General features: G+C 47.1%; 1 protein-coding gene across 1 annotated transcript in view; it reads right to left on the reverse strand.

The window, feature by feature from the left end:
• GNAI3 (G protein subunit alpha i3) overlaps positions 1-4,296 on the reverse strand; it is a 140,112-nt gene extending 135,816 nt beyond the window's left edge. Inside the window, exon 1 of the mRNA XM_063955198.1 lies at positions 4,035-4,296. Within this exon, the coding sequence (XP_063811268.1) occupies positions 4,035-4,152 (118 nt within the window). The 5' untranslated portion in view covers positions 4,153-4,296. The remainder of the gene's footprint in view (positions 1-4,034) is intronic.
• Between the last annotated feature and the right edge of the window lie 18,668 nt (positions 4,297-22,964).

Consider the following 22,964-nt stretch of genomic DNA (forward strand, 5'->3'; position numbering starts at 1 on the left):
TGACAACCCTAGGATAATAATAGTATAATGGGAAAAAAAAAAAAAAGTGAGGAAACCTACAACTGCTGACCTGAAGATTGCAAAACTGCTCAAGCAACAAGACAGATATTTAAGCAAGTTATTCTTCCGGTTAATAAGACACTTCCCTATTAGAATATGGCCTGAATTACCCATAAAACTAAGGAAAACCCCTAACACATTAAAAAGTCAGTTTCATTTTAGATTGTTTTCTCCAAATGCTAGATCATCACCTGTGCTCAATAGAAAAGGTTTTACTCACAGAAAACATGCAACACAACCTACAGTACACAAGGGTCAGTATACGTAGGTGGCTCAATAAGCAAGGTACAGTAGCAAGACCTCTCACGTGCGCAATGTTCTCAAATTCATTCTAATTTCCTGCCAGAGCAGGTAGACCACTGTTTCCCCTCACAGCCATTAGACTGTCCCAATATCAGTTGCAAGATAAAAAAAAAAGAAGAAGAGAGAGCGCAAGCAGACTACATGTACATTTGAACAAATTTATTCATAAAATAAGTTAAATCACAATCAGTTAAAAAGTGACATTAGTTAGAACTAATAATATATTCAATTCAACAAAGAATCCACACTCGGCATATGATATATAATAGTCCCACAGTACTAGTGCACTAGTAAATGATGCAATATTCGGTATACGTTCTTTGTTAGAACCAATGATCCATCAGTCTGGTGTGATTAATAGTGGCTGATAATTTGATATGCAATTTTTTTTTTTTTTAAATATATAGCACTTTAGAAACAGTTCCAAAATGAATGTTTTCCTTTATTCTATATAGTAGTGATATTCTTGCTATTGGATAAACCGGTTTGGTAAAGATATCATACTGGAATTAGGTGAAGTAAAGTGCATGAGCTCCGTCTGTCACTCTCTCACTGTGACTAGTATCCGGAGCTGAATTGCTTACCGCTTCCACAGATGTCCCAGCGGTACTGACCATGAACCGGGCGCCGCTCTTTCTAGCGGCTCGACCTCCCGTTCTCCTGCCGGACCAGTATGGCAGGATATCTCTTTCACTGCCGCCTCCAAAACGGATCGCTGGTGCTCCAGATGATTTGAGCACTGTAGATTCCGAATGAATCAAATGAAAGCCACGGTCCCCGTATAGCAAGCGGGACCAATGCCCTTTGAGCCCTGACGCGTTTCTCGACTGACAACACTTCAACCCTCTGAGGAAACGACCAGTGTTGTCGGTCGAGAAACGCGTCAGGGCTCAAAGGATCCAGGCACTCGTCAGTCCTACGAGTTTATTTATTCTATACCCTCAATCTCTGCCGGAATTGATTGACCAGCTCCGTAGCCACCTGCATTGTTCCCGCTTGCTATACGGGGACCGTGGCTTTCATTTGATTCATTCGGAATCTACAGTGCTCAAATCATCTGGAGCACCAGCGATCCGTTTTGGAGGCGGCAGTGAAAGAGATATCCTGCCATACTGGTCCGGCAGGAGAACGGGAGGTCGAGCCGCTAGAAAGAGCGGCGCCCGGTTCATGGTCAGTACCGCTGGGACATCTGTGGAAGCGGTAAGCAATTCAGCTCCGGATACTAGTCACAGTGAGAGAGTGACAGACGGAGCTCATGCACTTTACTTCACCTAATTCCAGTATGATATCTTTACCAAACCGGTTTATCCAATAGCAAGAATATCACTACTATATAGAATAAAGGAAAACATTCATTTTGGAACTGTTTCTAAAGTGCTATATATTTAAAAAAAAAAAAAAATTGCATATCAAATTATCAGCCACTATTAATCACACCAGACTGATGGATCATTGGTTCTAACAAAGAACGTATACCGAATATTGCATCATTTACTAGTGCACTAGTACTGTGGGACTATTATATATCATATGCCGAGTGTGGATTCTTTGTTGAATTGAATATATTATTAGTTCTAACTAATGTCACTTTTTAACTGATTGTGATTTAACTTATTTTATGAATAAATTTGTTCAAATGTACATGTAGTCTGCTTGCGCTCTCTCTTCTTCTTTTTTTCTTCCAATTGTTTAGGGTGTGCTAATACCCTTTTCCCTTGAGAGCAGCAGGCAGCATTTTCAACCTAGGCTCAGTAGGGCGCTTTTTCTTTGTTTTTTCTTCAGTTGTAAGATGGCAGGCCTGGCGGAAACATGGTCAAACATTGAAGTGCGTTCAGATTTCTGCATCTAAAGAGCACATCAGCAGGTGAAATTAATCACCAACTTGTTGAGGTGTACAGTGATAACGTCATGTCATGGAAACCGGTTTGGTGCACTGTATTTGATAACAGCAGGACAGACGTTCAAGATGAGAAGCGATCCGGCCGGCCAAGCATGTTCACCACAGGTAGTGCACTAAGGGGCTAATTCAGAGATAGACGCAGCCGCGCGTCCGTACACAGTTGCCGCATGCATCTGGTCTGTGCACATGCACTGGGTGCAATGTGCGACCTTACACATTGCGGCCGCATGCAGGAAGGATGGGCCACAGTGTGATTGACAGTGGCAGGCATTCGCAGGGTGACGATGTGGCGTTGGGGAGGCCAGGCTGAACGGGGGCGTGCCGTGACCGTTTTCGGGGCTGCTGCTTGATGTCACAAGCAGCCGCTCCGATTAAAAAAAATGGCGGACGACTGCCTGACAGCGCAACAGGGGTCACCCTTAGTTTGATGCATCCGCAAACTAATTTGGGACACATCGGGAGGCGCCCCGTCACACATGCTGGGTGGCCTTGCCCTGTGCCTGGCGGCCCCCAGTATGTGAGGAGGTGGACGCCGATCTGGCTGCAAATGCAGTGATCCAAGTCCATCTCTGAATCAGGTCATAAACCCGAATCGGTTTCAATGACATGTTGTTCTCACCGTACACCTCAATAAGATGGTGATGATTTCAGTTGCTGATGGGCCCTTTTAGACACAGAATTCTTATTACAATACACATATCAATAATTGACCATGTTTCCGCCAGCCCCATCATCTTACTACTAAGTATGACTGATACGAACTGCAGTCTAATGGCCGTGAGGGGAAGCAATGGTATACTTGCTCTGGTCTGGAGGGAAATTACAATGAAATAGAGAACATTACACATATAAGAGGTCTTGTTTCCTTACTGACTGAACCACTGTAGTACATTCCTTGAAAAATTACTTACTTTAAGGCTCACCAACACTTTTCACTCATAAATATCTATAGTATCCTACATTAACTCTACTATATAACTTCTTACGTCTGAAAAATATATATCACAATCTGCTGAGCTACTGTGAAAGTTCTTGCAGATGGCTGTACGCTGCACAGGTAATCCCACATCCCCTCTCATGTAAGGGAACGCAAACTGACACTGTGGGGTCAATTCAATGTGAATTAAACAGTGCCAGGAAGGCGCTCCCGAAGCTATTCAATTCAGGACTTATGCACTGAGGAAAAGAAGTGGAAGAATATTGGATTTCAAACAATCTGAAGAAGACAAATCAGACACGGCGTTACCCTTCCATGAGCAATACAGAGCGCTCTGCAACACCTAGTACTGCCATGGCCCTATACAAGTAAAAGATAAACTTGCAGGACTAGTTACTCAGTACTTATTTCAAAACATTATCCAATTGGCAGCTCATGTTACTCATCCTGGGGGGCTTATTCACACGAAGCACACCAATATGTGAATAAAGGACAATGGCATGTGAATGCAAACCTTCTGCCAAACAAGGTAAAAAGTGCCCACTAATGTATATACATTAAGGAGTATATGGAAGAAGTGACGCAACTACACACAAGTACAGCAACTTCAGGGCGGAAGCACCGAATGATTCCCACTAACATCAGAGGCTTAACCAGCGAGACCAGCTCGCTACACACTTCCCGCAGCTACACGCGTGTTTCCTTCCACGGTTCCTCTACAGAAGGGTGTACGGGCACCGGGCTACAAGAATGTAAATCATTGATGATATACACAGAAGTGTGAGATGTGCAGACACCCTACTTCTGCTGCCCCGCTCCTGGTGTCCCCCTCACCTAGCAGCAGCAGCTTCACCTCCTTGGACGCCTTCTCCCCGTCGTCTCTGAGGTTGCGGTCAATCATCTTACTCCTCTCTGCAGCCGCCTTATCCTCGGCACTTAGTGTGCAGCCCATCGTGGAACCGGGGATCTCGCACCGGTCCCGGGCCGCCTGTCCTAGTTGGGTTGGTCACACAGGTCCTACCCTGCTGCCTCGCCCCGCTTCCTGTGCCGGCGCCTGCAGCTCAGCGTCACTACCGCCGCTAACCCTGGGAGCCGGAGGGAGGCCGGCCTGGACTTACTGCACGCGGAGTGCGCATGCGCCAGAGTCGCGGAATAGGAAAGTGTCGCCCACAGAGGGGAATAGCAGGGCGGCCATGTTTGTGGTTAGAATGACCTCAGAGTTGTACAGAATGCTGATTCAGACAGAGGTGGATGTGATACCGATCGTGTTTCCGAAAATTTGCAAAAAAATTTGTACAGCACATGAATCTGAGTTGTACTACGCATCAGGGCTGTTTCTAGACACTTTGGCAACACCCCACAATTGACATTCAGTAGATGCTCGTTGCCAGGGGTTTCATGCGCTGGGTTATATACTCATTGCCAGGGGTTTCATGGGCTTGGTGTCTTGCTCGTTGCCAGAGGTTTCATGCTCTGGCATCCATGCTCATTGCCAGTGGTTTTATGCTCTGGGACGGGTCTCGGGCTCGTTGCCAGGGGTGTGTAATGCTAGTTGCAGGGATAATGCCCATTGCAAGGGGTGTAATGCTCGTTGCCAGTGGTGTGTAATGCTAGTTGCCAGGATGAATGCTCGTTGCCAGGGGTGTGTAATGCTCATTGCCAGGGGTGTGTAATGCTAGTTGCCAGTAGTATTGTCATTGCCAGGGGTGTGTAATGCCTGTTGCTAGGGGTAATGTAATTGACAGGGGTGTGTAATGTAATGATCGTTGTTAGGGGTGTGCGCCAGCTCCAGACCCACCAGCTCTCCTGCTCCCCCTCCTCCCTGCCATAGTACTCCGCTCCAGGGGCGGAGTTTCACAAAGTGACGCTTTACGTCGTGACAATACTACACAGGGGCATTACCACTAAGGGCATTACTACTGGGTACACTATGAATGAGGGTATTGTATAAGGGGCACTTCATAAGGGGCATCACTCCTGGGGACATATGGGGCACTACTACTGGGGGCACTGCATAAGGGGCACCACTACTATGGGCTCTACATTAGGGCACTACCACTACAGTGGACACTGCATAAGGGGCACTACTACTGCGGGCATTGTATAAGGGGCGCTACTGCTGTTGGTATTGTTTGTATTAGGGGTGCTACTACTGTGAGCATTATGTGTATTAGGGGTGCTACTACTGTGGGCTTTGTGTATAAGGGGCACTAATGTGTGTTATAACATGAATAAGGGACACTACTATATGGTGTCATGTGAATAAGATTGTTCTATCACAGCAGTGATGCAATTATTGTCAACTCTTAAGCTGAGTACACACTAGACGACATTTTAAACAAATTTGTCGATAACGACCATTCATTAAGACAAATTAGTTTTATCGTACGGTGTGTACACACTATGAGCCCGATTCAGACCTGCTCGCTGCTGTGCGTTTTCGCGCAGCTGGCGATTATCAATTGACTGCGCATGCGTATGCACCGCAATGCACACGCATGTTGCCAAACAACCACAGGCATCGCCAAACAGCAACAAGCTAGTGCAAAAAAATTTTGATTGCACAGCCATTTGCAAGCTGATTGACATGAAGAGGGCATTTGTGGGTGGTAACTGACTGTTTCCTGGGAATGTCAGGGAAACCACAGGCCTTCCCAGGCGTCTTCTGGGAGGACGTGTGATGTCAGCTCCAGCCCCGATCAGCCTGTTCTCATCGCTCTGTAGGAGTAAGTCCTGGGCTGCACACAGACTGCACACAGTGGGAAAATGAGTGAGATGCGAACGGATTTGCAGCTGTCCGCTGACTGAGGGACATTTTTGCACGGCGTACACATGCGATCGCACACTTGCACGGGCGAATTAAAACTCCCCTTGGTCGCAGGACATCAAAATTAGCAGCAAAGCGATCAGGTCTGAATTAGGCCCTATATTACTCCCACAGGTCACCAGCGAGGTCCTCTGTCGTCTGTACATGCAGCTCAATTTTGACAGTCGTTAACAAGGTGCAAATCGTCCACTGTGTAGGCGCTACCAACGACGTATGACTAATTTAAATTAAGCTGAAACCCAACAATTTGGTAGTGTCCGACGACTCATGCATATCATTTGTAAAATCGCTCAGTGTGTACGCACAATTGGGGTCATTCTGACCCGATCGCTCGCTGCAGTTTATTGCAGTGCAGCAATCGGGTCAGATCTGCGCATGCGCCGGCGCATGCTGAGCGGCCGAAGGCCGTTGTATTGTAGCGATCGCCTCTGCCTGATTGACAGGCAGAGGCGGTCTCTGGGCAGGAGGGGGCTGGACGGCGGCGTCAAGCCACAGTTTAGGGTGCGTGGTCCGGCCAACGCAGACGTGGCCGGACTGTTGGGGGGGCGGGCCGCGGCGGCTGCGTGACGTCACACGCAGCTGCTATGACCCGGGCAGCGGGGAGGTTCTCCCGGTTACTCCTGAAATGCAAAAGCATCGCCGCTGTGTGATGCTTTTGCATTTCTGCGGAAAGGGGGGGTGGGGGGGGGGGGGCGGCACTGACATGCGGGGCGGACTAGCCCTGTGCTGGGCGTCCCTCCGCATGTCTGAGTGCCTGATCGTAGCTGTGCTAAATTTAGCACAGCTACGATCAATTCGGAATGACCCCCTATATCGTTTGTTCGGGAGTTCCAGGGAGTTCAAGGGAAATCTGTAATTTGCATGTCGTCTAGTGTGTACTCAGATTTACTGAGGAGTATTGTTTTTGGGTAGTGGCATTTTCCAAAACACACCGGAGGAGGATGGATGCTGCAGGAGAGGGGTGGAGATTGCCTCCAGAGACACAAAGCTCTTTGGAACTTAGTACATGTGGAGCAGACCTGAGTCCACATTGAATATAATGAGGACTCCATTCTGAAGCACTAAGTAATCTTTTGCAGGAGATACAGTATATCTGATATCTGCTGCATTACGCTATTGTTATGTAGCCAGGATACATAAAATCATGTGGAAACTGCAGCTTGATATATACCATACCTCCCAACTTTAATGTCCATGCAAGCGGGACTCCTGCATAGCGAAGCTGCGCCTGCTGGGGAAAGGGGGCTTGGTTTCAGAAAAATGGGCATGGCTTAGCAGGAATGCCACACCAACTGTCATACCTCCCAACTTTCCTGATTTTCGCGGGACAGTCCCATTTTTTTGGGACTGTCCCGCTGTCCCACCCGCGGGCTGCAGTGTCCCACGGTGGGGGGGCAGTTGGGAGGCTCCTGCGCTCGCTGCTCTGCAGAGCGCTGGGCATGCCCCGTCAGTGACGAAAATGGGGGGTGTGGCTCGCAATTGCAGCACTTGTGTGAAGCCACACCCCTTTCACACAGGCCACACACCCTTTTCAACATCGCCCGCAAGTGTCCCTCCTCCACTTTACGAAATGTTGGGAAGTATGGCTCAGTGAGCTGCTGGCATGCCCCCGATTCCTCTGTCTCCGTGAATAGACGCTGTTCCGGGACTGTCCTGCGAAAATCAGGACAGTTGGGAGGTATGATATACCCTCATAAATGTTACTACATTAATTTAACTCCTAGAAAAGCACTTTCCCACAAAATTGCAGCTGAACTTGTAAAATTTATCCTATTGAATGTTTCAATCTCTGCCACCTTGAACGTGGTGGAAAAAATCAAGTACTTTTGTGTCGAGATGAAAAGGGAATGACCATTTTTTTTAAAGGAATTTTTCCTACCCTTTTTCTTGCTGAAATAATCTTGTATAACAAACATCATCTTATTTTTGGATGTGGATACAAAAGCATGCTTCTAAATGTGAAAATAATTTCTATAGATATTACATTTGCAATCAGGACCCTCTTACCTCTGTCTGTTAATACCCAATATTGGTTTATTACTATGCTCCTAGCACTGCGGATTAAGGGGGTTATTCAGGTTGCATTGTTAAGCGATGTGACTGCAATAACCCCCTTGGCAGTGCGCACGTGCAGGTCCCGTCCTGAGCGTGTGTGGCCACCGCATGCCATCAGATTGCATTGGATGTGAACTGCCTCTACAGGGGAAGAGGACGGATCGTTGTGGGGGCGACACAGGGAAAACGGCTGTGTGTGACATCATGCAAAATGCAGCCGCTCCAATCTAAAAAATGCAGCGAACCTCCTGCATAGGCAGCCGTGACCACAATTAAATTGCCCCCAGCATGCGAAAGAACAGGTTGCAGATTCTGCTTTTTAGCAGAATCTGCAATTTGTACTGAATAACCCCCTCAGGTCCTTATTTAGCTTCAGTTACAAACAGGAACTATCTGCGATTGCATGCTGGGGGCTGCCCAGCACAAGGCAAGGCCACCCAGCATGCAAATGCCTGCCAGTGATGCGATCGCAATGTAATTGCGCTCGCATCGCTAATTTATGGAAGCCCCCCTACCTCCACAGCCAGGCTGCGAGGGCAGGCGCAGGGCAGCCATTTTCCGGGTGACGTCACACGGCTGCCCCGAACCCGCAATGTAATATTTGTTGAACCCTAACATTAACCCTAATTGCAACCTAGCCCCAGTCTAACCCTAACTCTAATGGTAGCGTAAGCCTAACCCTAAATCGAATCCTGATCATAGCCCTAATCTAACACTAATTTTAACCTAACCCTAGCCCTAAATGAAGCCTATCCCTAATGGTAGCCTAACCCTAGCCCTAAATGAAGCCTATCCCTAATGGTAGCCTAACCCTAACCCTAAATGAAACCTACCTTAATGGTAGCCTAGCCCTAAATTAAGCCTAATACTAATGGTAGCCTAACCCTAAATGAAGCCTAACTCTAGCTCTAATCTAATGCCAAAAAAATGCAAAATCATGCACTTGGGTCTCAAAACTCCAAAGGCTAAATATAGTATTAATGGCACTATACTGGAAACTACTGAGGAGGAAAGGGATCAAGAAGTCACTATTTCAGGTGACTTAAAGGCAGGTAAGCAATGTAACAAAGCAACGAGGAATGCTAGTCAGATGCTTGGTTGCATAGGGAGTGGAATCCGCAGCAGAAATTAATGCCACTGTATAGTGTTCAATTCTGGAGGCTATATCTTCAAAAGGATTTTAATACATTAGAGACTGTACAAAGAAGGGTAACTAAAATTATCACAAAACACCCGGAAAGACTAAAAAATCTCAATATGTATAGTTTGGAGCAGAGAAGGGAAAGGGGGACATGATAGAAACTTTCAAATATATCAAGGGTTTTAACAAAGTCCAGGAGGGAAACATTCTCCAAATGAAGAGAAGCAATAGGACACGAGGCTGGAGGGGGGGAGGTTCAGGGGAAATTTGAGTAAAAATTACTTCACAGAAAGGGTAGTGGACAAGTGGAATAGCCTCCCATCAGAGGTGGTAGAGGCTAAGACAGTAGAGCAATTGAAACATGCATGGGATAGACATAAGGATATCCTTACAAAGAAATAAGGGTTAAATAAGGTTTGAGATAAAAATATGGGCCCTCATTCCGAGTTGTTCGCTCGGTTTTTTTCTTCGCATCGCAGTGAAAATCCGCTTAGTACGCATGCGCAATGTTCGCACTGCGACTGCGCCAAGTAACTTTACTATGATGAAAGTATTTTTACTCACGGCTTTTTCTTCGCTCCGGCGATCGTAATGTGATTGACAGGAAATGGGTGTTACTGGGCGGAAACACGGCGTTTCAGGGGCGTGTGGCTGAAAACGCTACCGTTTCCGGAAAAAACGCAGGAGTGGCCGGGGAAACGGTGGGAGTGCCTGGGCGAACGCTGGGTGTGTTTGTGACGTCAACCAGGAACGACAAGCACTGAACTGATCGCACAGGCAGAGTAAGTCTGGAGCTACTCTGAAACTGCTAAGTAGTTAGTAATCGCAATATAGCGAATACATCGGTCGCAATTTTAAGAAGCTAAGATTCACTCCCAGTAGGCGGCGGCTTAGCGTGTGTAACTCTGCTAAAATCGCCTTGCGACCGATCAACTCGGAATGAGGGCCCTGGTATAAAAAAAAAAAAAAAGGGCAGACTAGATGGGCCAAGTGGTTCTTATCTGCCGTCAAATTCTATGTTTCAAATTCTATGTGACCCTAACCCTTAATAAAGCCTAACTCTAATGGTAGCCTAAATCTAAGTGAAGTTTAAACCTAAAATCATGCTTTCTCTGACGTCCTAAGTGGATGCTGGGGACTCCGTCAGGACCATGGGGATTAGCGGCTCCGCAGGAGACAGGGCACAAAAGTAAAAGCTTTAGGATCAGGTGGTGTGCACTGGCTCCTCCCCCTATGACCCTCCTCCAAGCCTCAGTTAGATTTTTGTGCCCGGCCGAGAAGGGTGCAATCTAGGTGACTCTCCTAAAGAGCTGCTTAGAGTAAAAGTTTGTTAGGTTTTTTATTTTCAGTGAGTCCTGCTGGCAACAGGCTCACTGCTACGAGGGACTTAGGGGAGAGAAGTGAACTCACCTGCGTGCAGGATGGATTGGCTTCTTAGGCTACTGGACACCATTAGCTCCAGAGGGAGTCGGAACACAGGTCTCACCCTGGGGTTCGTCCCGGAGCCGCGCCGCCGACCCCCCTTGCAGATGCCGAAAAGTGAAGGTCTAGAAACGGCGGCAGAAGACTCTTCAGTCTTCATAAGGTAGCGCACAGCACTGCAGCTGTGCGCCATTGTTGTCAGCACACTTCATAGCAGCGGTCACTGAGGGTGCAGGGCGCTGGGGGGGGGCGCCCTGGGCAGCAATGATAGTACCTTATTCTGGCTAAAAATACATCACATATAGCCCCTGGGGGCTATATGGATGTATTTAACCCCTGCCAGGTCTCAGAAAAACGGGAGAAGAAGCCCGCCGAAAAGGGGGCGGTGCCTATTCTCCTCAGCACACAGCGCCATTTTCCCTCACAGAAATGCTGGTGGGAAGGCTCCCAGGCTCTCCCCTGCACTGCACTACAGAAACAGGGTTAAAACAGAGAGGGGGGGCACTTATTTGGCGATATATATATATATATATTAAAATGCTATAAGGGAAAAACACTTATATAAAGGTTGTCCCTGTATAATTATAGCGTTTTTGGTGTGTGCTGGCAAACTCTCCCTCTGTCTCCCCAAAGGGCTAGTGGGGTCCTGTCCTCTATCAGAGCATTCCCTGTGTGTGTGCTGTGTGTCGGTACGTGTGTGTCGACATGTATGAGGACGATGTTGGTGAGGAGGCGGAGCAATTGCCTGAAATGGTGATGTCACTCTCTAGGGAGTCGACACCGGAATGGATGGCTTATTTAAGGAATTACGTGATAATGTCAACACGCTGCAAGGTCGGTTGACGACATGAGACGGCCGGCAAACAAATTAGTACCTGTCCAGGCGTCTCAAACACCGTCAGGGGCTGTAAAACGCTCATTTACCTCACACGGACACTGACTCCAGTGTCGACGGTGAAGAAACAAACGTATTTTCCTTTAGGGCCACACGTTACATGTTAAGGGCAATGAAGGAGGTGTTACATATTTCTGATACTACAAGTACCACAAGAAGGGTATTATGTGGGGTGTGAAAAAACTACCTGTAGTTTTTCCTGAATCAGATAAATTAAATGAAGTGTGTGATGATGCGTGGGTTTCCCCCGATAGAAAATTATTGGCGGTATACCCTTTCCCGCCAGAAGTTAGGGCGCGTTGGGAAACACCCTTTAGGGTGGATAAGGCGCTCACACGCTTATCAAAACAAGTGGCGGTACCGTCTCCAGATAGGGCCGCCCTCAAGGAGCCAGCTGAGAGGCTGAAAAATATCCTAAAAAGGTATATACACACATACTGGTGTTATACTGCGACCAGCGATCGCCTCAGCCTGGATGTGCAGCGCTGGGGTGGCTTGGTCGGATTCCCTGACTGAAAATATTGATACCCTTGACAGGGACAGTATTTTATTGACTATAGAGCATTTAAAGGATGCATTTCTATATATGCGAGATGCACAGAGGGATATTTGCACTCTGGCATCAAGAGTAAGTGCGATGTCCATATCTGCCAGAAGATGTTTATGGACACGACAGTGGTCAGGTGATGCAGATTCCAAACGGCACATGGAAGTATTGCCGTATAAAGGGGAGGAGTTATTTGGGGTCGGTCCATCGGACCTGGTGGCCTCGGCAACAACTGGAAAATCCACCTTTTTTACCCCAAATCACATCTCAGCAGAAAAAGACACCGTCTTTTCAGCCTCAGTCCTTTCGTCCCCATAAGGGCAAGCGGGCAAAAGGCCAGTCATATCTGCCCAGGGATAGAGGAAAGGGAAGAAGACTGCAGCAGGCAGCCCATTCCCAGGAACAGAAGCCCTCCACAGCTTCTGCCAAGTCCTCAGCATGACGCTGGGGCCGTACAAGCGGACTCAAGTGCGGTGGGGGGTCGTCTCAAGAGTTTCAGCGCGTAGTGGGCTCACTCGCAAGTGGACCCCTGGATCCTACAAGTAGTATCCCAGGGGTACAGACTGGAAATTCGAGACGTCTCCCCCTCGCAGGCTCCTGATGTCTGCTTTACCAACGTCTTCCTCCGACAGGGAGGCAGTATTGGAAACAATTCACAAGCTGTATTCCCAGCAGGTGATAATCAAAGTACCCCTCCTACAACAAGGAAAGGGGTATTATTCCACACTATATTGTGGTACTGAAGCCAGACGGCTCGGTGAGACCTATTCTAAATGGGAAATCTTTGAACACTTACATACAAAGGTTCAAATCAAGATGGAGTCACTCAGAGCAGTGATAGCGAACCAGGAAGAAGGGGACTATATGGTGTCCCTGGACATCAAGGATGCTTACCTCCATGTCCCAAATTGCCCTTCTCTCCAAGGGTACCTCAGGTTCGTGGTACGGAACTGTCACTATCAGTTTCAGACGCTGCCGTTTGGATTGTCCACGGCACCCCGGGTCTTTACCAAAGTAATGGCCGAAATGATGATTCTTCTTCAAAGAAAAGGCGTCTTAATTATCCCTTACTTGGACGATCTCCTGATAAGGGCAAGGTCCAGAGAACAGTTGGAAGTCGGAGTAGCACTATCTCAAGTAGTTCTACGACAGCACGGGTGGATTCTAAATATCCAAAATCGCAGCCGTTTCCGACGACACGTCTGCTGTTCCTAGGGATGGTTCTGGACACAGTCCAGAAAAAGGTGTTTCTCCCGGAGGAGAAAGCCAGGGAGTAATCCGAGCTAGTCAGGAACCTCCTAAAACCAGGAAAAGTGTCAGTGCATCATTGCACAAGAGTCCTGGGAAAAATGGTGGCTTATTACGAAGCGATTCCATTCGGCAGATTCCACGCAAGAACTTTCCAGTGGGATCTGCTGGACAAATGGTCCGGATCGCATTTTCAGATGCATCAGCGGATAACCCTATCTCCAAGGACAAGGGTGTCTCTCCTGTGGTGGTTACAGAGTGCTCATCTTCTAGAGGGCCGCAGATTCGGCATTCAGGATTGGATGCTGGTGACCACGGAGGCCAGCCTGAGAGGCTGGGGAGCAGTCACACAGGGAAAAAATTTCCAGGGAGTGTGATCAAGTCTGGAGATTTTTCTCCACATAAATATACTGGAGCTAAGGGCAATTTACAATGCTCTAAGCTTAGCAAGACCTCTGCTTCAAGGTCAGCCGGTATTGATCCAGTGGGACAACATCACGGCAGTCGCCCACGTAAACAGACAGGGCGGCACAAGAAGCAGGAGGGCAATGGCAGAAACTGCAAGGATTTTTCGCTGGGCGGAAAATCATGTGATAGCACTGTCAGCAGTGTTCATTCCGGGAGTGGACAACTGGGAAGCAGACTTCCTCAGCACAACCTCCACCCGGGAGAGTGGGGACTTCATCGGGAAGTCTTCCACATGATTGTGAACTGTTGGAAAAGACCAAAGGTGGACATGATGGCGTCCCGCCTGAACAAAAAACTGGACAAGTATTGCGCCAGGTCAAAAGACCCTCAGGCAATAGCTGTGGACGTTCTGGTAACACCGTGGGTGTACCAGTCGGTGTATGTCCTCCCTCCTCTGCTTCTCATACCCAAGGTATTGAGAATTATAAGACGTAGAGGAGTAAGAACTATACTCGTGGCTCCGGATTGGCCAAGAAGGACTTGGTACCCGGAACTTCAAGAGATGCTCACAGAGGACTCATGGCCTCTGCCGCTAAGAAGGGACTTGCTTCAGCAAGTACCATGTCTGTTCCAAGACTTACCGCGGCTGCGTTTGACGGCATGGCGGTTGAACGCCGGATCCTAAGGGAAAAAGGCATTCCGGAAGAGGTCATTCCTACCCTGGTCAAAGCCAGGAAGGAGGTGACCGCACAAGATTATCACCACATGTGGCGAAAATATGTTGCGTGGTGTGAGGCCAGGAAGGCCCCATGAAGAAATTTCAACTCGGTCGTTTCCTGCATTTCCTGCAAACAGGAGTGTCTATGGGCCTCAAATTGGGGTCCATTAAGGTTCAAATTTCGGCCCTGTCGATTTTCTTCCAGAAAGAATTGGCTTCAGTTCCTGAAGTCCAGAAGTTTGTCAAGGGAGTACTGCATATACAACCCCCTTTTGTGCCTCCAGTGGCACTGTGGGATCTCAACGTAGTTCTGGGATTCCTAAAATCACATTGGTTTAAACAGCTCAAATCTGTGGATTTGAAATATCTCACAGGGAAAGTGACCATGCTGTTGGCCCTGGCCTCGGCCAGGCGAGTGTCAGAATTGGCGGCGTTTGTCTCAAAAAAGCCCATATCTGATTGTCCATTCGGACAGGGCAGAGCTGCGGACTCATCCCCAGTTTCTCCCTAAGGTGGTGTCAGTGTTTCACCCGAACCAGCTTATTGTGGTACCTGCGGCTACTAGGGACTTGGAGGACTCCAAGTTGCTAGATGTTGTCAGGGCCCTGAAAATATAGTTCCAGGATGGTTGGAGTCAGGAAAACTGACTTGCTGTTATCCTGTATGCACCCAACAAACTGGGTGCTCTTGCTTCTAAGCAGACGATTGCTAGTTGGATGTGTAGTACAATTCAGCTTGCACATTCTGTGGCAGGCCTGCCACAGCCAAAATATGTAAATGCCCATTCCACAAGGAAGGTGGGCTCATCTTGGGCGGCTGCCCGAGGGGTCTCGGCTTTACAACTTTGCCGAGCTGATACTTGGTCAGGGGCACACCCTGACTGAGGAGGACCTGGAGTTCTCTCATTCGGTGCTGCAGAGTCATCCGCACTCTCCCGCCCGTTTGGGAGCTTTGGTATAATCCCCATGGTCCTGACGGAGTCCCCAGCATCCACTTAGGACGTCAGAGAAAATAAGAATTTACTTACCGATAATTCTATTTCTCGTAGTCCGTAGTGGATGCTGGGCGCCCATCCCAAGTGCGGATTGTCTGCAATACTTGTACATAGTTATTGTTACAAAAATCGGGTTATTATTGTTGTGAGCCATCTTTTCAGAGGCTCCGCTGTTATCATGCTGTTAACTGGGTTCAGATCACAGGTTGTACAGTGTGATTGGTGTGGCTGGTATGAGTCTTACCCGGGATTCAAAATCCTTCCTTATTGTGTACGCTCGTCCGGGCACAGTATCCTAACTGAGGCTTGGAGGAGGGTCATAGGGGGAGGAGCCAGTGCACACCACCTGATCCTAAAGCTTTTACTTTTGTGCCCTGTCTCCTGCGGAGCCGCTAATCCCCATGGTCCTGACGGAGTCCCCAGCATCCACTACGGACTACGAGAAATAGAATTATCGGTAAGTAAATTCTTATTTTAACATTCTAGCTGTCACATTGTAAATATCCATTATGATCATGTTGAATGTCCACATTCTGAACTCGTCAACATCCTGAATGCCTACATTATACTGTGCGGTTTGTAAACTGTGCCGTTTACTAAAGGCCAAACCACACATCAACAAGCATTAATTTAAACTGTAAGATCTCATACCACAATCCTAATATTTAGACATGGAAGGTATATAAACTGTTCCATGTATCATCAAATCACTGTCACGTCTAGCAAGGTTTGAGGATCCGGCAGCTGAGACTCGCCCAAGGAGGGATTAGTCTGGGGATGAACAAGACAAGGGGGTTGGATATAGTTCCTTCTCATGAAGCAAGGGGTAATGAGGGAGGTAGGCGGGGCTCAGAGTCTGTGGGTTGTAGTTCTTGAGGACGGGGCTGAGGATGAGAACTGTGGCTGGTGGACGATGACTTAGGGACGTAGTTGTAGACAAAGAACTGCGGGTTTGTGGCTTGAAAGGCAAAGTTGTAAATAATGAACTGCAGAACTGTGAATGATGGTTGTAGACGTAGCTGAAGACAAAGAACCGAGGACGGAGATTTGCAAGACGAGTCTGTGGATAAGGGGCTGAGGACTATGGACGGTGGTTCAAGGACGTGGCTGGAGACTGAGAACTGTAGACTGTGGCTTGTTAGACAAGGCTGGGGATAACGAGCTGAGGACTGTGAACGGTGGTTCGAGGACTTGGCTGGAGACAAGGATCTGCGGACTGTGGCTCGAAGGACGAAGCAGGAGACCCGGGGTCGTCGTGCCCAGAGGGTCTTACTGGACCGGGTTTTCCAGGAGCGTCTCCACAGGCAGCAGCAGGCTAGGTACGGCAGGACTGCAGCAACAACTGAGAACCGGCTAAGCATGGTTAGAAGTACCAGAATACAGCAGGAATCCTGGGAGCACAGGCTAAAGCACCTACAACAGGGTTGTAACTTGAAGCACTGGCGTCCCTGTCCTAAACTAGCCCCCTTTTATAGGAAGAAGTTTCCTTGGATTGGCTGGAAGAACCAGAAACAAGAATTATACCAGAAACTTGGTCTCCAACATGGCGGCGCCCAGTAATGCAGAACTTTTCCATGATCATGCTGCTCACTGCCCCAGGTCTCCTAGGCATCGGTTTAGCGAGAGGGATCCGCTGCAGCGGCGTCCCGCCGCCACGAGCGGTCCCCCTCACCGCCATTACCGCTGCCTTCCCCCCGGACCCAGCGCTGCAGCCCTCCTCCGCCGCTGCCCAGCCGCCCGTGAAGCCAGCCCCGCGGCCCTTAGCGTTCCGGTAGGACCCCGGACGCTGACAGTACCCCCCCTTTGTGGGTGGACTCCGGACACCTATATGGTTAGCTGGAAATTTGGCATGAAATGTCCGAAGAAGTCTTGGGGCATGGACGTCATCTGCCTCTACCCAAGACCTTTCCTCAGGTCCATATCCCTTCCAATCAACAAGGTACTGGAGGCGACCATATCGTCTGCGGGAGTCGAGGATCTTGTGAATCTCAAATTTGTCTCCTTGTGCTGATTGGATCTTGAGTGATTTAGGCAGAGCAGCTCTGAATCGATTGAGTACCAACGGTTTTAAGAGAGAAATATGTGATTGAGAAATTATCAGACCACAGCAACTAGATCTAGAGAGTACCAGGCCAATGTTAACTAACACTGGGCCATATGTAGTAGCCATGGCTGTTGCTAAACAGTGTAATACCATGAACATATTGTGCAATGATGTATGATACTACCAGTGCCAGTATGCACTGGCAGTATCGTATTTTAGAACTTGTAGAACAACTGTGCCAGTATGTAAATATACCACACAATCCCAAAGTTTGTAAGACAATCTTAAGTTCCATCAGACAAAAGGGCCACAGCCAGGGGGTGCCATATCTATGGGCCTAGAGCAGAGATGGGGAACCTTCGGCCCTCCAGCTATTGTTGAACTACACATCCAAGCATCCCCTGCAACAGTTTTAGCATGGCCAAATAGCAAAACTGTAGCAAGGCATGCTGGTATGTGTAGTTTAACAACAGCTGGAGGGCCGAAGGTTCCCTATCCCAGGCCTAGAGGCTCAAGGGTCTCCTTTAGGCCTGCCTCCACTGCACCCAGCTCACATCGGCATCAGTGCTGAATGCCAGGGGAATACAAAGAACACAGCATGGCATGACTTGATGGAGAGTGTGTAGCTTGACCATCATATCACCATTTACCCTAGGACTCACCTCCATCTCTCTCTCTACCCCTCAAGCTATCTGCTGAGCTGTGCAGCTAGGCTACAGAATTGCTCCTCACCCAGTGTACAGCATCAACTTCCTCCATTGCTTGGTGGGAGATATCTGAGAAAAGTCTACATAGAAGCACCAACCTCTGCACTGGCCTATATTTTCTGCTGGTCACTGTCTATGCCACTATACAGGTGATATCCTCACCTCTACAGATTATCCTGAGGGAGGACGCATCTGCAGTCTTGCCTGCCCTGCTTACATACTCCTTACTTAAATCCCCTGCTGAGGTCTTACTTCGGCTTCACATCTTGAGTTGGTCCATCTCTTCACCTACTTGTTGATACAGCCATGCCACTGTGGATTTGAGAAGGTCTCTTGCACAGAAGCTGTTCCCAAGGCCCCCTATACAAGCTATAGGAACAGCTTTGTTCCGGGATTCACTTCTTCTGGTGCCCCTGCATGTACGTAGATTCTCCTCTGCATAGTTTTGAGCTCCAACACAGATTTTTTTCCATTTACTTAAGGATAAGTGATATTTTCTCTCATGGGTCAGTGTGCACTGACGTGTGTTATGCGGCACTGTATATACTGAGGGCTGTTATGGGGGAGCTCTATGTTCTCAATGATATTATGTGGAGGCACTGTGTATACTGAGGGGTCTTATGGAGGATGCAGTGAATGCTGGGATTTCCAGTATTATGGAGGCACTCTGTATACTAAGTGGTACTGGGGGGAGGGGTGTGTGTGCTAATGTATACTGTGTGGTATTATGGGGGCACTGTGTATACTTAGGAGTATCATGCCATCAGAAATGTTGGAGCCAAGAACAAATGAAACATGCAAGGCCCCACTCCCAACACTAGTGTTCCTCCACCTGGAAAGGCACAGTGGGCCGTAGGTGTAATGTGAATCACTGGTGCTCAATGAAGATGAATGTTATGATGCCCATCACACATAAGTGCAACATGCTATTGGGACTCCCCACATGCCCTACAACAATCAAAAAAACAAAATAAATAGAAAAATCTGTAAATATTAACATAAAAGAAAATATATATCTTCATTTATTATGGAGAAACAAGTACTACTTGTTTAATAGGTTCTCCCCTGCTGTTTATAGCAAAGCTGTCACTATCAGGAACCCTTTAATAAAGGTAAATTATACTTACCTGACATCCTAAGTTTCTGTTGTATAGTGTTGAATATGATTTTGCTTTCAGCTTTCTATGCCACTAGGCAGCTTCTATCTATGGTTCCACTTACATTATCCAGAAGAGGAAGATGGAAAGGCGTGATGAGAGGTGAAATGGAAGATGAGAGGGGTGAAGGTGTTTTATAAGACAAAAATGGTGGAAGAACATTGGGGGGAAGAGATGAGGGTTATATGCACTTACATGGCCGCATTGTCCCTGGATTGTACTGTGTGGCGCAGCAGCACAGGAGACCCAGCCAAACGAGAGGAGAACTAGTAATGGTGGTGGCAGAGTCTGTGGGAGGAGACACATAGGACAGGTTGGAGTGCGCTCCACTACCTGTCTGTAAGGCAGCAGCATGCGCACTGATGGGGTCCTCTTGCTCAGGAAGCCCGGTAAATGTTCCTCCCACTTCTCCTGTCTCATGCAGTATTGGTGATCCCAGCTGGCAGTCGCTAACTACCTCTCATTCACAGGACAGTGAATGAGAAGCAGTATGCATTGGAGATTATCAGCCGGACCCACAACAACCCAGAACCAGTACATCAGTACTGCCCTTACCCCCCCCCCCCCCTCCCATCGATGGCAGTGCTATGCATACTGAGTGGTATTAGAAATTATGCTATGTATACCAAGATAGATTAGGGAGAACCCTTTGTATATTGTATTATTGTGGTTTCTGTTGTTGGAAATTATTTGTGTGCAGGTGTTGATATTGCAGAGTTATATAGGCAAACACCAAAGGATGACTCAGTCCAGTTACTCAACCAGTGGTGTTGGTTTATTGATAGATAGAAGATACAGCCGTACTCACTGTTACATGTACCCTGGTGATGGAGTGGAACTTGAATAGAGTGCGTTTCATACAGCTCACCAGCCAGTGGGTGTATACTGCAAATGGGTATTGGTACAAGGATGCTGGAAATGCTTTATTGCAGGTAATTAACCAGGTCTCTCATAGAAACCTAACAGACTCTTCAGAATTATTGTTAACTTGTTTTAGCTAGAAGGATTTGCCATTACAATAAAAAAATGTCTAGCAGAGTCTTAAATCTTCCTTAAAACTCTTGACTAGATGAGTGAAATGTTTTGCTTGTTGTTCTCACCTGAAAGCTATTGATAAACATCCTACAAAACTTCTGCCTACAGGTATAATTTCCCAAGCAAAATTGAACTTGATGAATAACAAAAGGACTTCAATGAGATAAAACATGTTGCCCCAATACCTGTTGTATTCTGCAAATCTTTTCCTTTATCCATTGGTAGCCAACACTGTGCAGGATGTTAGAATGTGTGACAAGTTCACTAACTTGCTAGGAACAGGAACTTCACAATAAAATGGTTTTTGGTGCATATGAGGAAGGTAAGTGTTATGGTAGAGTGGCCAGATGTATGGCGACTATGAATTTGAACTTCATTCAGTTTTTTCTATTTGTAGCAGGACTAGTGGATGACCAGTGTCTTCACATGACACATTCTAAAAACAAAGGTATTGAAGGCCTCAAAATAAGGGTGCAAAGCCTATCTAGAAATCAGATGTGCTCAAATTGGCAGCACAGTACATGCCTTCGGGGTATACTGTTAAAAGTCAAAATGCTGAATCATTATCCACTTTTCCCATCAGCATACACCTGACTAATTTAATATCCTCCATATAAAATACTCTAGCTAATCAGTGTAAAATATTCTAGCTAAATTGACATTGATATTGTTTTCTGTCTTTTTTTTTTGTTCCCTTCAAAGATTATGTCTAAGCACAAATTTATTCGAATGGAATCATAGCCAGATTAAGGGGGGGGGGGGTCTCAGGGCATACTGTACCCCGGTCACCCCTTTGTCAGGGGCCCCCTGGCCGGATCACACTGACATCACTAGCTTTCCCTCGTGCAGGAGCAGAACCATGCAGCCAAAATGCGAGCAGGACTATATGCAGTGCAGGCAGAGACACAAGAGTATCAGGGTTCATGAGTTACCAGAGAAGAGATCGAAGGCGGAGAGAGCTGTAAGTGACATCGGGATCCCAGCTTCCCCTCCTCCCCATCTAGGTGTCTGGGTGACTGTTTATCTAATGAGGGTCTAGGGCAAGACCTCCTGATCTTGTCCCAGTGTGTAGTGTACCCAAGTAGTACATAGGCTGTTGCTCTTCTTGCATGTGACAAGATAAATTATAGATTTTATTTTTCTATACAAAGTATATTAAGGTTGTTTAAGTTGTCTTTATTCTACTACAAGAAATATTTCTAAAATAGTTGTCTTTCAATTAGATGGTGCTATAAACAGTACCCAGCTATTAATAAACTATTTGTTTAAATGTAATATACACCACTGGTTTAAATGTAATACACACAATTCATACCTTCCAACTTGACCCATTCCAAGAAGGCCAATATGCTCTCTACCTGGATTAAACAGTTCAACACAGGTGATGCCAAAGATATATTAAGAGGAAAGTCCAGGTAGAGAGCATTTTGTTCTCCCTGGAATGGGTCATGCAGAGCTGTAACTAGACTTTTTGGCGCCCTGTGCCCCTCCTATTTTTCCAATAGGGACATAAGGCGCATGCCTCACGGGGAAGGGACATGACATATACACACACACATTTATATAACAATGCAAGAAAGTGGATTTGGACACAAATCCTCTTTATACCACGTTCATGCACTCAATCTGATGAGCTTTCTAACTACAGTATATGAAGCTACCAGTATTGCCAACTATGAAATTAAAAACAAGCAACTGATGACTAAAAAATAAGCCCAAAACAAGCCCAAACCATTCCTAAAAAGCCCCCCAAAAAGCCAACCTTAATTTTTTAGTTTTTCTAATTAATTAAAATACATATAATTATAAGTGATATGTCTGGCTACTACTCAGTGTTATCTCAGGTGCTGCTGGATGGACTGAATTCAAGTGGATAGCTTTCAGTTTCTTTAACTTTTTCTTTTGGAATCTGGTTCTCCAGTCAGGATTATTATTATTATTATTATTATTACATTTTATTTATAGGGCGCCACAAGTGTTTCGCAGCGCCGTACAAAGGACAGTACAGGGAGACAAAACTTAGCATAACAGTAAATAAATAACAAAAATGGAGTGCAGGTAACAAAGAGCAACACAATTCTCAAAACATAATACAGCTTAGATCAGGCATGTCCAAACTGCGGCCCTCCAGCTGCTGAGAAACCACACATCCCAGCATGCCCCGACACAGCCCTAGCATTCTCTGACAGCAAAACTGGGTCAGGGCATGCTGGGATATGCAGCCTCACAACAGCTGGAGGGCCGCAGCCCGGACACGCCTGGCTCAGATGTAAGTAGCGAAGGAGTAATCATTGTACTATTTGGGGCTGGCGGCCATAGATAGAGATGAGCCTTTACCAGCAGGAGAGAAAGCAGGCAAAGATGGTCGCTGAGTGAAATGTGTCAAGAAGAGGGTTTAGACAAGAGGAAAGAGGGCCCTGCTCTGAAGAGCTAACAATCTAGTGGGGAGGGGCAACAGACAGATGACATGAGGTGCAAGCAGGTAGAAGCCTGATGGTGGTATGCGAGCAAAGCAGAGATGTCCAAGGCATGGGGCAGGGGGATGGAGGAGCAGCCTAAGGACTAG

The sequence above is a fragment of the Pseudophryne corroboree genome, chromosome 2 (assembly GCF_028390025.1).
Source record: "Pseudophryne corroboree isolate aPseCor3 chromosome 2, aPseCor3.hap2, whole genome shotgun sequence".
Lineage (NCBI taxonomy): Eukaryota > Metazoa > Chordata > Amphibia > Anura > Myobatrachidae > Pseudophryne > Pseudophryne corroboree.